Source organism: Primulina eburnea, chromosome 14, assembly GCF_022965805.1.
Source record: "Primulina eburnea isolate SZY01 chromosome 14, ASM2296580v1, whole genome shotgun sequence".
NCBI lineage: Eukaryota > Viridiplantae > Streptophyta > Magnoliopsida > Lamiales > Gesneriaceae > Primulina > Primulina eburnea.
In genome coordinates, this window is record NC_133114.1 from 19,342,048 (window position 1) to 19,356,689 (window position 14,642).

At 40.2% G+C, this 14,642-nt stretch overlaps 1 protein-coding gene across 1 annotated transcript; it reads right to left on the minus strand.

Annotated features, from left to right (window-relative positions):
* Positions 1–11,989: 11,989 nt before the first annotated feature.
* Positions 11,990–13,801, minus strand: LOC140812585 (thiohydroximate-O-sulfate sulfur/sulfate-lyase (nitrile-forming) NSP5). Its single transcript, XM_073170896.1, has 2 exons — positions 13,672–13,801; positions 11,990–13,095 (listed from the first exon to the last, which is right to left on the minus strand). The coding sequence occupies exons 1-2, from the start codon at positions 13,699–13,701 to the stop codon at positions 12,151–12,153; spliced, it is 975 nt and encodes a 324-aa protein (XP_073026997.1). The 5' UTR covers positions 13,702–13,801; the 3' UTR covers positions 11,990–12,150.
* Between the last annotated feature and the right edge of the window lie 841 nt (positions 13,802–14,642).

Genomic DNA, 14,642 nt, shown 5'->3' on the forward strand with positions numbered 1-14,642 from the left:
CCTCCACACGAACTGTAATACACACCGGTATACTCTGTACTCTGGCCAGGACCTCTCTGTCTTGATCCACTGGAGCTCGACGAACTGCTCCCTGATCTCTTGAACTGTTTGCCCTTTGCTTTCAACTGGTCTTTCTTCCCGCTGCTACTACCACCACTCTCGAATCTTGGAGGTGGTTGAAAAGAGGGTTGTGGCAGTTCGGAATCGGAGCAACATAAGAAGTGCTTCGTTGCCTAAGCAATCCAGCTTCTGCCCCCTTGGCACGGTTCAAGGCCTCTGAAAAGCTGTTCGGTCGACCGGTATTCACCAAGGTAAAGATTTCCGGATTTAGGCCATTGATAAACTGATCTGCCACGGCCTCGTCACTCTCGGCAACGTGAGGAGCAAATCGGAGCAATGTCTAGAATTTAGCAACATATTCTTCGATATTCAATTGTCCCTGTCTCAAATTCCCAAATTCAGCACCTTTGTCTTTTCGGTAGGACACAGGAAAGAATCGCTGATAGAACTCGGCTTTAAAAACTTTCCAGGTAATTTCGGTGCCACGATGCTCCAATGCTCTCTTCGTGGTCAGCCACTAGTTCTTTGCCACTTCTTGCAGTTGATGTCCAACCAATTTCACTCGCCGTTCATCGGTGTACTCAAGGGAATCAAAGAGCATTTCAATATCATCAAGCCAACTTTCGCACTCAACTGAACTTTCGGTGCCCTTCAATGTCGGTGGTCGGAACGACTGAAACCTCTTTAATAAAGTCTCCATCGGTGTAGCGGTTACATCCATCGGATCATTGGATGTACTGCCCTGTTCTGGTGCTCGACCTGCTGCTGGTTTAGGTACTCGTCTAGGAGGCATATCTGATTATCAAACGGATTAGTACACAATCTATACAATCTGTCCCAGCCCTCCTCTGATCATATACCTCTGATCCAGAATCGGTTCTGATTCAGTCTTTCCAAATACATGCTGTAATCAACTCAGATAACAAAGCAACATGTAATAGGGAAAGCAATAAATCATGCTAGCACATAAAAGCAAAGAGGACAACTTGCTCTACCCCACTCATTCTATTCTATCTCATTCTAAAGGATCTATAGCTCTGATACCACCTGTTGTGGGGACCCGGGCTCTAACTCAATTCTTTTTGGGATTAATTGGATCTTTGCTAGAAAATGTGGGTCATAAAAAAAATTTCTTTTAAACATTATAAACTAATGTATATAAATCATACACAATACATCCATACATATTATTTCAACAAACATAAGTACATGTCTTGTTCTCATACAATCATACTAACTGGTGTTTAATACAACTTACAATAACATGTAAAACCACTAGTAGTCTTCTATGCCCGAAATCTCCACGCTATCTCGATCTCTCATCTCTGTCGCGACCCAGATCCTGTCCCACCTATTGTTATGCACACATACATACACAACAACAGCCGGAAACTCCGGTGAGAACAAATCCCAGTATAAAACATGTATACATGAATGTCATGCAATTTCATAATAAATCATAATACATGTTTCGATAATTATAACACATTAGTGAATACAGATAAAACAATTCGACTCTTACTCTTTAAATCGACTCGTATCTAAATCTAGGGATCCCGGTGTGAATAAGACGTAATAGGTCTCCCACCTACTTTTCCAATCGTGGTGGCGATACGTCTTATTCCTAGACTTCGGCCCTGTCTGTATCGAATGTCTACAATCGGAGTCGATCTCCTCCTATGCGTCGATACCACCGAACGTCTAGAAGTTTGACAAATCTGCCAATGACTCTCCTATCTTAATGCTTGAATATACATCTATAAACAAAGCATAAACATAACAAAATATAAACAACAATCTAGTATGTGATTTTGGGAAACTCAAATTAAATCTATTTCGAGTTGTATCTTCCCGAATTCACATGAATTATACCTTTCGTTATACACTCTTTTTTGTAGTCTAAGTCTCCATGTCGAATCTGTAAATATCAAATCTGAAATAACAATGTTGAGATGCATTCTATCAATCTCTATTCAAGTCAACACATATACGAATCAACAATCAATCTCGATACAATTTGACGGCATAACGGCGAAATCTTGCGATACCGATAACTCAAACACATCATAATCAATATCAACAACTCATAAGCCTCATCCAAACACAATATAATTCTGAAATCTGTCTATCCCCATTTCGATACATGCTGAAAATACTAGCAATAGCATACGGTGTCCGTTCTTCGATCCGGTTGCAAATATACTATGTCCAATATTTCAAGAACACATAATTACAAGCATATCCGAATTTCCCCAACATGTAAACTTCGAAACATGCTGAAAATTAATAAAATGTATACCCTTTCGAAGTCCTTGATGAGAGAAGCAAGAATCTAGCCTCGGATTGAAAATCGGATGAACATATCTTGCACAAATCAATTTCTAAAAGAAATGAAGCATGAATGAATTCTTGAGGGTCTCTCTCGGTTCTTGCTTGGAAGGCGCTGAAGAATGACAGCAATACAAAGTTTATATATCACATTCCATGTGTCAACATAATACTTCAAGGTGGATTCCTCGCATAGAGCACCACGGGTGCGCTCCTTCTGGACCACGGGTGCGCTTAGCTCTCGGCATCTCCTTCCAAATTTTCAAGATCGACGACCGCGGGTGCGGTCTTGTTTCCACCGCGGGTCCGCTCACCCTACTGTATCTCATCTCAAATTTCAGTAGCGTCGACCGCGGGTGCGCTGCATCGGGGACCGCGGGTGCGGTGAAGCTACTGTAAATCTTCCACATTTCATGAGCCACAACCGCGGGTGCGGTCTTGTTTGAGGCGCTGGTGCGGTGTCTCCTTATCAATATATTCAAGTTTTGCAACGTCGTTTCTCCCCGTCTGTTCTTGCATTCCTTATTCATACTATTTATCAATTCAAACATATTAACAAGAATCTCGGGCATTACACAAGGGCTGTGATGATCTCTACCACTTAGTATACTGTGGTTTAGTCTGATCAGACAATTCATGTTATGTTACATTATGGGCCACTTGCGTAGAACATTATCTCAACAGAAAATTATGATATGCTACTTTATGACAGGGCTCTATCGAGCAAACATTTTACGTACGATTTTCAGTTATGCACGTGTTTATAATTATCCATGACACGATTTTCACGTTATGCTTTACGATACGATATTTTTACGTTACGCAAAATTTTATGATATCTTTACATGGCATGAAACTTCATGATATATTTTACTTGTTATTCACGATATATGCATGCTGAGTCTTTAGACTCACTAGACTTGATTGTTGTAGGTACTGATGAGGTCGGGACCGAGGGCGGGGGCCAGTGAGCTAGCTTGGGTCGGCAGTAGTAGGAACCCGATGACCTCATTTTCAGCACTTGTTTTTTTTGTTCTAACTTAGTTTTCACGTTGATGAATTATTTTAAGTTGTCGTTTTGAAAAACAGTATTTACTCGCTGCTACTTTGAACATTTAAACTTTTTATCAGTTTATTTCATGAATGAGGAAAGTTATTTATTTTTAAAGAAAATTTTTAAATAATTCCGCAAATTTACAAATACGAAATATGGGCCTCTACAGTTGGTATCTGAGCATATGTTCTTGTAAAAGGTTGTGATACTACTGATCTCGAGAAGCTCATGAAGTCACGTCTTCGATCTGTAAGTTTTACGTTTACGCATTTCGTTTAAAGCATGAAATATTTTAACAACATGTTTTCATGAAATATTTTATGTCAAGAGCATGATTATGCAGTATTTATTTACGTTTAAAGAAATAATGGAATTATGCATTTTGGTTACGTATGGGTTGTATATATGGAACAGTATGCCTCATAGACGCATTCTTGAGCGCACGAGAGATGATGAGCCTCGCTAGGAGGAAGGTGAGAATCAGAAGCAGGAGAGAGATTTACCACATCCACCAGACATGAACGCCCAAATGCTAGCCGGTATGATGCAGTTCTTCGCCCAGTTTGCGGGGAACAATGCTGGGGTAGCCAGGCCGACTGGGCCTGAGGCTATCTATGAGCGGTTCATGAAGATGAGACCGAAGGAGTTCTCAGGGACGACAGATCCCATGATTGCTGAGGGTTGGATTAAGTCCCTCGAGGTTATTTTCAAATTCATGGAGCTCGAAGAAGAAGATAGGGTTCGTTGTGCAACCTATCTATTTGGAGGGGTTGCCCGCTTATGGTGGGAAGGAGCATCCGTAGCCTTGAACTTGGCTATTTTGAGCTGGACGCGCTTCACATAGGTATTCTACTCTAAATATTTCACTGACGAGGTGCGTTCCAGGTTGACCAGGGAGTTCATGACCCTGAGGCAAGGAGATTTGACTGTTACGGAGTTCATCCGTAAGTTTGAGAGGGGTTATCATTTCCTACCCCTGATTTCGAATGATGCTGGAGCCAAGCTGAGGCATTTTCTAGATAGTCTGCAGCTGATCTTGCGCCGTGATGTTAGGGTGGCTGGCCCTACTACTTATGAAGTCACTGTCTCCAGAGCTTTAGCTGCAGAGCAATACCAGAATGATATTGAGAGAGACCGCCAGGGCAAGAGACCAGTCCAAGTGCTACACCGCCCTCCTCCTCAGCAGCAGCATCAGAGTAAGAGGCCTTTCCACGGCCCACCCAGAAACAAAGGACAGCAGCAGCAGGGACGTGCAGTCCCGAGGACTTTAGAGCATCCAGTCTGTCCTAGGTGCACACGCCGCCATGCTGGAGCGTGTAAGTATGGCTCGGGGAAGTGTTACAAGTGTGGTAGTCTAGACCACTTGCTGAAGTAGTGCCCGCAGGGGAGTCTGCCTACCCAAGGCAGAGTCTTTGCTCTCCATGCAGCAGAGACGAACCCGGAGACGATGCTCATGACATGTACCTTTAAGCTTTAAGTTTGTATTTGGAATTTATGTTTTGGGTTAAGATTTTGAACTTAGAATTGTGATATGATTGCATGCTCTAATCAATGTTATTTTGGGGAATTTAATTTAGAAGAACTCTGGCCTTCGCATGTCTATAAGTTTAGTTCTTGTAACTATTGGGTTCAGCTTAGTGTTCCAATCTTTCAGGGATAATATTTATAGCTGGTTCACCTACGAAAGCCTTGATAGATTCAGGGGCTACTCATTCGTTCATTTCGGAGACGTTTGCTAATTTTCTCAAGGTCAAGACCATTGGGCTAGAAATAGCCTATTCAGTAGTATTGCCTTATGGTGAGGAGATGGCAGCTACCAATGTGATCCGAGACATAGACCTCTAGCTTCATGGAAATCTTGTTTATGCGGATCTTATCGTTTTTCCGATGCCAGAGTTTGATATCATTCTGGGTATGGACTGGATACTAAGGAACAGAGTTTTAATCGACTTTCATAGGAGATTCGTTCTAGTCCGACCACCTGGGACGGAGCAGTTCTTATTCGAACCAGACATGTACTTTCATTTACCGCGTTTGATATTTTGTGTCCAGGATAGGAAGCTCATGCATATAGGGTGTTGAGCGTTTTTGGCAAATTTTATATCCGTTCCCGAGGCACCCAGTCAGCCAGCCTCCGATGTCCCAATTGTTAGGGATTTTCTAGACGTTTTTCCTGACGACGTCTTTGGTAAGCCACCCGAGCGAGAGGTGGAGTTTTCTATTGAGTTTATGCCAGGTACGGCTCTGATCTCCAAAGCACCGTACCGATTAGCACCGACAGAGATGGTAGAACTTAAGAACCATATTCAGGAACTTCTTGACAAGGAGTTCATTCGCCCGAGTTTTTCACTATGGGGCGCGCCAGTCTTGTTTGTGAAGAAGAAGGATGGTACAATGAGGCTCTGTATTGATTACCGGGAGTTGAACAGGGTTACAGTGAAGAACAAATACCCACTTCCGCGGATTGAAGATTTATTTGATCAGATACAGGGAGCTTCAGTATTCTCTAAGATCGACCTGTGTTCTGGCTATCACCAGTTGAGGGTGAAAGACGTCGATGTTCTCAAGACTGCTTTTAGGACTCGTTATGGCCACTTCGAGTTCCTTTTGATGCCGTTCGGTTTGACGAATGTGCCAGTGATCTTTATGGATCTCATGAATCGCGTATTTCAGCTGTATCTTGATCAGTTTGTGATAGTATTCATAGAAGAAATTCTCGTCTACTCAAAGAATCAAGAGGATCACAGCAGACATCTGCCCGCAGTTTTGCAGACCTTTCAGAAGCATAAGCTATTCGCGAAGATCAGTAAGTGCGAGTTCTGGTTAGAGAAGGTGGCGCTCTTAGGCCACATCGTTTCTAGCGGCGGTATTGAGGTAGACCCAGCGAAAGTTGCAGCAGTCAGAGATTGGGTCGTGCCGCAGAATGCATCAGAGATCCGTAGTTTCCTTGGGCTAGCTGGATACTATCGGAAGTTTATTCAGGCATTCTCCTCTATCGCAGTTCCACTCACGTCGTTGACAAAGAATAATGTTAAATTTTTGTGGAGCGATGAGTGTCAAAAGAGCTTAGATACTTTCAAGCAAGCTCTTATATCAGCGCCAGTTTTGTCCATGTCGTCAGGGCTCGAAGACTTTGTTCTGTATACCGATGCTTCGAAGCTCGGTTTAGGCACAGTGCTGATACAGCATGGAAAGGTGATAACGTATGCTTCTCGACAGTTGAAGATCCATGAGAAGAACTACCCTACCCATGATCTAGAGCTGGCCGCCGTAGTTTTGTCTTGAAGATTTGGAGGCATTATTTGTACGGAGAGAAGTGCCAGATCTTTACCGACCATAAGAGCCTCAAGTACTTCTTTACTCAGAAAGAGCTGAATATGCGTCAGAGGCATTGGTTGGAGCTAGTGAAGGACTATGACTGTGACATTAGCTACCACCCTGGCAAAGCTAATGTAGTTGCGGATGAATTGAGCAGGAAAGTCGCAGTGATGGCTCATTTGACGATTTCGAGACCTCTTCAGTCTGAGATGCAGATGTTTGATCTAGAGACGTATCCTCGAGGTAGAGTTCCCTGCATATCTACTTTGACGATTCAGTCTTCCCTTCTAGACCGTATCCGCAGTGGTCAGTCATCAGATGAGCAGTTGGCGAAGTGTAAGCAGAGAGATGAGGCCAAGGGAAGTATCTTGTATACAGTTAGTGACGGCATTGTAAGATATCGAGACAGAATGTGGGTTCCTAGCAGCGATTCTATTCGAGCAGATATTTTATCTGAGGCCCACATGTCGCCTACTCTATTCATCCTGGGAGTACGAAGATGTAAAAAGATCTGCAGTTGTTGTATTGGTGGCCCGGAATGAAGAAGGATATTAGACGTTTTGCATCCGAGTGTCTGACGTGCCAGCTAGTGAAAATGGAGCATCAGAGACTAGCAGGCTTGCTCAAGCCTCTTCCTATTCCCGAGTGGAAGTGGGAGAATATTACCATGGACTTCGTGATCGGTTTGCCAAAGTCAGTCAGAGGATCAAATGCTATCTGGGTGATTGTTGATCGTCTTACCAAATCAGCGCACTTCTTGCCTATTAAGACGACTTTCACCATGATTCATTATGCAGAGTTGTATATCCGAGAGATAGTCAGACTTCATGGTATTCCTGTTTCTATCATGTCTGACTGAGATCCTAGATTCACTTCCGCATTTGGAAGAGTCTGCATTCAGCAGTGGGTACGAAGTTGTTGTTTAGTACAGCTTTCCATCCTCAGACAGATGGACAGTCAGAGATAGTTATCCAGATTTTGGACGATCTTCTCCGTGCTTGTGTCATCGATTTCTCAGGTAGTTGGGAGTCGAATTTTCCATTGGTAGAGTTCACCTATAACAACAGTTTTCAGTCGTCTATAGGTATGGCTCCGTATGAAGCAATGTATGGTCGTAAGTGCAGATCGCCTGTTCATTGGGATGAAGTAGGGGAAAGATCAGAATTGGGCCCGGAGATCATTCAGCAGGCTGCCGATGTAGTAATCAAGATCCGTGATAGGATGAGGACTGCTCAGAGCTGACAGAAGAGCTATGCGGATTAGAGGAGGAGAGATCTAAAGTTTGCCGTCGGCGACCATGTTTAAGGTAGCACCTATGAAAGGTGTCATGCGGTTCGGGAAGAAAGGAAAGGTCAGTCCGAGATTCATCGGACCATTTGAGATCCTCGACAGGGTTGGGACGCTAGCTTATCGTGTTGCTCTTCCGCCGAATCTGGCCGGAGTACACAATGTGTTCCACGTCTCTATGCTGAGGAAGTATATGGCGAACCCTTCGCATGTCCTCAATTTTGAACCGTTGCAGCTCACTCTGAACCTATCTTATGAAGAAAGACCAGTGAAGATCTTAGACAGACAGGAGAAGAAGCTTCGGAACAAGCTGGTGAAGCTAGTGAAGGTCAAGTGGCTTAATCATTCAGAGGAGGAAGCTACGTGGGTGTCTGAGCCAGAGATGAGGAGTCGTTATCCCGAGTTATTCGGTAAGTATTAATTTCGAGGACGAAATTTCTTTTAAGGGGGGAGAGTTGTAGAACCCGTTAAACCAGACTTCGTATAAGCCATGCATAATTACTATTATTTAAATTAAAATGATTTTTTTTATATTTAAAGCATTTTAAATTTTTTTAAGTCATGAGCATTTATTTTAAATCGCAGTTGTATAGCTTTTATCTTTTCGGATAACTAAGTGAGGCCGGATCGGAGTCGGAGTATTGAGATAAAATTTAATGATAAGAAAATATTCCTAAATTTAATTTAAGCCAAAGGATAAGTTATTTTAATATAAAAGAATGTTTAAGGATTTATTTAATTAATTACAGATAAGTAGTAAATAAGTTCTTTTACGTCCAATAATTTAATTAAAAGCCTAAATCAAAATATATGACCAATTGAGATAAGTTAATCTAGACTTATTTTATTTAATAAATTGTAACTTAACATATTAGTAAATTTATTTTAAAAATTAGTCATGCATGCAAGATAATTACTATCCCAAATTATTGTATTAACTCACTAAAATACATAATTAGTGAATTTAAAGAGTTAAAATTCTATAATTTAGCAATATATCATCCCCATTTACCTAGCAATTTTCGGCCCCCATTTAAAAGATTTGATATTTGTTTAACAACTCACCTTTTTGATTCATTTCCTTATTTTTTTCTTGGAAGATAATTCCCTTCATTTTAATCACCAATAATTAAATATTTAAGCAATATTTCTACCATGTTTTTTATTAGCTAGAAATCGGCCACTACCTCCATTAAATCAAATCAAATCACTCTTCATTCCTTATCTATCAAACACTAGGATAGAAAGTTGGGTTGGCCATTTCAAATCTCCATTTATCTTGCAATCATTCCCTCATTTCCTATCCTTCTCTCCCTCACCACTTCCATCGAAATTCAGTAGCAAAACCTCTCAAAAAAACGTGAGAAGCAAGAGGAAAAACAAGGAAGAAAACAAGAAAGTAAAAAAACTCCGTCTCCGCCGCGCCGTGTCGTCGTCTAGTTTGTTTTCTTTTCAAACGAAAATTTCCAGGCATGTCTATATCATTCTTTTCTCTTCAATCAAGTCATATATATATATTTTAAAACCATGTTATGTTCATTATTCGTGTAGTAAAACCGAAATAATGACAGTAACTTTCAAAAGAATTCTGCACAGATTTTTTTCGGCCACCTTCATGCTTCACGGTTTTTGCGTTGTCTTTGTGGTTTCAGAGTATGGCTTGATTCCAGGCACTCAAAGCTGCATCTAGGCATTTAATAGAGTGTGTCAGGAAGGTTTTGGGCCATTGGTTGCAGTTCATTCACCTCAACAAAACAACTTTGACAGCAACTCTTCTTATTGCGGTTTTTGACCCTCGGTTTCTAGTTGTTGGTCGTCTAAGGTGAGGGTTCGGATCTTGGCTGTCCTAGGGACTATAGCCATGGTTAGAACCTCTCCTTGGCATTTCTAGGACATGACCAAGATGCCCTTTCATTGCTTGGTTCATGTTCCCATCGGTTTTTAAAACAAACAAGACAAGTGTCCCACGGTTTTGATTTCTGTTTTATTTTCGGTGTGTGAGTTGGTTCGACTTTGTGGTGTTAGGTGGGTTGTGGTTGGCTTTTAGCCCTTATACATAACTCATACAACACCTTAGCATGTCTAGCATGGACCATGGTTAACCTCATATCCATTGGATCCTTCATTTGACAGCAAAACAAGTAAACACCCCACGCGTGCTCAATGACGTCTCGGGTGGAGCTTCGGATTTGTCGTAGGTGTTTGTTTGGATTGTGGTTGGCCTAGGACCCTTAGCCATTTTCAACCACACCTTTGGATGTTGGGAAGAGGCTTTGGTCGGCGGTTCAAGCCCCAATGGCCAATAGCCTCGTAAACGAAGCGATGCAAGCACAGTTGCTGCCGCTGGAATTTTACAGCAACTTTGCTGCGGTTCAGAGGTCACGTACGAGTTCTTTTTTGGATTTTAGCATATGGCCTTGGACTGGACAGTACCTCATTTAGTTAGGAAGGTCATGTTTTTGGCCGTTTGTGATTTGGTTAATTTTAGAGGTCGTACGAGAATTTACGGTGTGATGTGCCAAAGTGACTCTCAAAAGAGCGTTTCACGATTTTGGCCTCCATTCACCAAATTTCGATTATCACAATTCTTAGGAGCATTATTTCATCATGTTAGGCGTATTTTGACCATGACTAAACGATGGTTCGGTGTTAGTTCAGGTTGGTACGGAGTCATGGTTAGAAGTTAAGTCGTTGGTCTAGTTGGCTTTGTTTTTTGGTTCAATTATAAAGTTATTCTCAAGTTGAGTTTATTTGCATATTTCTCAAGTTAGAATTTGGTCGCAGCGAGCCTGGGAACGATCCAACTCAATTGGTAAAATAAGACAGGAATTTAATTATATTATGTGCATAAAATATAAAATGTTTATTTTGAGATATATGCGATATGTCTTGTGGCCACTTCACGCTTATGGGATTGCAGCTTATGGGATTATTACTTCACCCGGTGACTCACGAGCGGTTCATGTTCATGTATGGGTACGGATATCCAGTCCAAGGGCTGTGATGATCTCTACCGTCCAGTATACTGTGGTTTAGTCTGATTAGACGATTCATGTTGTGTTACGTTATGGGCCACTTGTGTAGAACATTATCTCAACAGAAAATTATGATATTTTTATTACAGGGCTCTATCGAGCAAACATTTTACGTACGATTTTCAGTGATGCACATATTTATAATTATCCATTACATGATTTTCACGTTACGTTTTACGATACGATATTTTTACGTTACGCCAAATTTTATGATATCTTTACATGACATGAAATTTTATGGTATATTTTACTTGTTATTCACGATATATGCATGCTGAGTCTTTAGACTCATTAGACTTGATTGTTGTAAGTACTGATGAGGTCGGGACCGAGGGCGGGGACCAGTGAGCTAGCTTGGGTCGGCAGTAGTAGGAACCCGATTACCTCATTTTCAGCGCTTACTATTTTTATTCGAACTCAGTTTTGACGTTGATGAATTATTTTAAGTTGTTGTTTTGCAAAACAATATTTACTTCCGCTGTTACTTTGAACATTTAAACTTGTTATCAGTTTATTTCATGAATGAGACAAGTTATTTACTTTTTAAAAAGAAAAATTTAAATAATTCCACAAATTTACAAATACAAAATACGGACCTCTACAATAAACTAATATACTAAAGAAGATGGAGCAAATTTATGTATAATAACAGGTCAAATATTATAGGAATAATTCAATTTAAAGATAAATTCGTACCCGCCATAGGCTGTTGCTGTGCACGATAAACTTGCAGAAAAACTCATTATGTATACACGAGGTTCGATTGGTATTCCATTTTTCGCGGAGCCAAGGCAAGATCAGTAAATTTATGTTTCAAGGTGCTGACAGAAAGTTACAGGATTATGCATGCAAGTGATGTTAAATTTATATTGGAAGTTACTATTTTGTCACTCTTTCCAGCCATAAATGTCAGTATCACCTTGGAACTATTTCACTCAAGAATTAGCACATCAGTTCAGGTTTTACTTTTTATACATGTTCAGAAAAGCAAGTGAATAAAAACACAACCACTGGAATCCAAATACCATCACCACAACAAAAGAACCAATCCACACCCCGCCTTAAGATTCAACAAGTATCTACATAAGGAGTAAAGAAAAAAATATCATCAAGCCTATTATTACTGGGCGAATTCCCACCGTACACCAGTAATCCCTCATTCCCCTGTCGCTGACCACCAGCAAATGCACACCATCCCCTCGGTCCTGGATGGTAACCTGAATCTGATCCATCTTCCCATCGTTTCCATACTAGTGTTTCAGTGTCCAATACATAAACTTTACTCGAAAATTTACCTGCACCTAGGTGGCCTAAATCACTCGGATCAATCTCCCCACCATACACGAAAATGTACTTACCGATTCCAAAGGTTGCAAAAACGCTTCGAGCTGTTGGTTTTTCGCCACTCGTCTCCACTTCAACCCACTCCCCTTCATTCGGGTCAAAATAGAGCACATCATTAAGTTCTTCGCCGGAGAAACCATAGACGACCCAAATCTTTCCAAGAACAGCAGCCAATCCCGGTCCCCCTCTAGGTTTGCAACTCTCTCCCGGCAAAGGAAACATGATCCAATCTTTATCAACAACGTCATACGCCCACAAATCCTTAAGTCGTCCTTCATTACCACACCCTCCAAATACATATACTCGTCTATCATCTGCTGCCATTGAGTGGTAACTTCGATGAGGGGGACCAGTCGGGAGACTTGTCCATGTGTTGATGCGTGTGTCAAAAGAATAGAATTCATTAAGCTCCATGTGCGTTGCATCTCTCCCACCGAAAACATATATGGTCTCAGCAATGGATATCATTGTCACACCAACACGAGGTGGGGGGATATCGCCGGTGGCATCAACCACAGACCAAGTTTGGTCATTAAGATCGAACACATATAGGCAGTTATCCACAGGGACTCGAGGCTTGAATTCGCCACCAAAGGAATAAGCCTTTTCTCCGACAACTGAAATCGCATGTGAGCTTCTTGCTCCAGGTCCTGTCCCATTTTGTTCCAGCTGCAGACGACGAACACATCCAGATAAAATTAAATTTTTATATAAAATTTTGAAGTCGTTGAGTCATAGAAGATCAAGAACAACAACAGAAACATTTTTTCCGGGCAAACAAAAAGTTTAAACAAGTTATTTCCACTCTTATTGACAAGTGGGCTTTAAACTCATAAATCTTGATGAAGGGAGCGGGGACTGGCCCGTCGTATTGTATACAAGACCAACCAAAATGATTTTTAGGCCCGAACAATGCAAGAACAAATTATTTAATGACTTCATATTCACTTGTCTACGACTACAATAATCAATATCCCATTTTCTCACCACAAAATTTAGCATTATTACAAAACTTCTGGGTTGGAAAACGGAAAATTAAATCAAGAAATCAGGCTTTCAAAATCTTTACAGAAATTCAAGAGAAATTAATCACGAAAACAGCACTTATCCTCCAAATTTTATCAGCCCCACTCACAAAAACTAGATAATATCAATTTCATATAAAATTAAAACCCACAAAGCACTGACCACAAAAAAGGGCAAATATTTGCAGAAATAATTAGAAACTATGAAATGAATGTAGACCTTCACCCATTTGCCTTGTGCAAGAGCCATCGTAAAGATAAATTGTGCTGACTTCTAATTTTTTTCCACTCTCTCCGAACACTAGATGATTCATGTGTGACTTTATATTAATAATAAATAAACAATTATTCTGTGCAAGCAATGGTCAAATTTGCCCTTATACATGGCTTTAAAGGTCCAAATTTGCCCTTATACTTGGCTTCAAACTACAAAATCCAGAAGTGAAGTTATTCCGTATTGCGGATGCACCTGCCCCAGTAGTTGCAATTTGATCTTTGTTTGAGGGTAGCTGGGATTCGTAATTTACTATATACTGCCCAATCAGGCAAGAATCTTGCCTCACAAAAACTGGTAATAAAAAAGGTTAAGAAGTAAGTTTCCCTCTATATATATAATTTTAAAAAAGTTTATGATACTAAATGATTCAATTTATTATTATAAGCTTAATTGGGATAGATTTTCTTAAATTTAAATTTTTAATACATTTTGGTGAACTGTCATATTTCAACCCTAATGAGTTCCATGTCTTTGTGAGAATATATATTTATACTATTAATAAACAGGGAGTTATGAATAGTTTCAGTGAAGTTTTTTTAATATTCTCAAATTGCTTTTACATTATTATATTAATAAAGTGTCAAATTTTTAAAGCAATTTGTAGCTCAGTTGATTAAGTATTTGTTAAGGATAGAGAATGTTGCCGGTTCAACACTCACTTAACATATATTATGGATTTTGTTTTTCTCTTTTTTTTTTTAATAATTCATATACCAAAATTGTAGTTTAGTCTCTTGAAATTTTTCATAATTATTGTATAATCTTCATTTAAATGTAAATAAAATTTATTATAAGCACGCAATATAATGTACCGTACTTTTAAACTACTTTAAAATTTGCGGAAAAATAAAAAAAAATTTAAATACAAAATGAACTTTCAATTCTTGGTCAAAAATCAATTATTCATCCAAAGT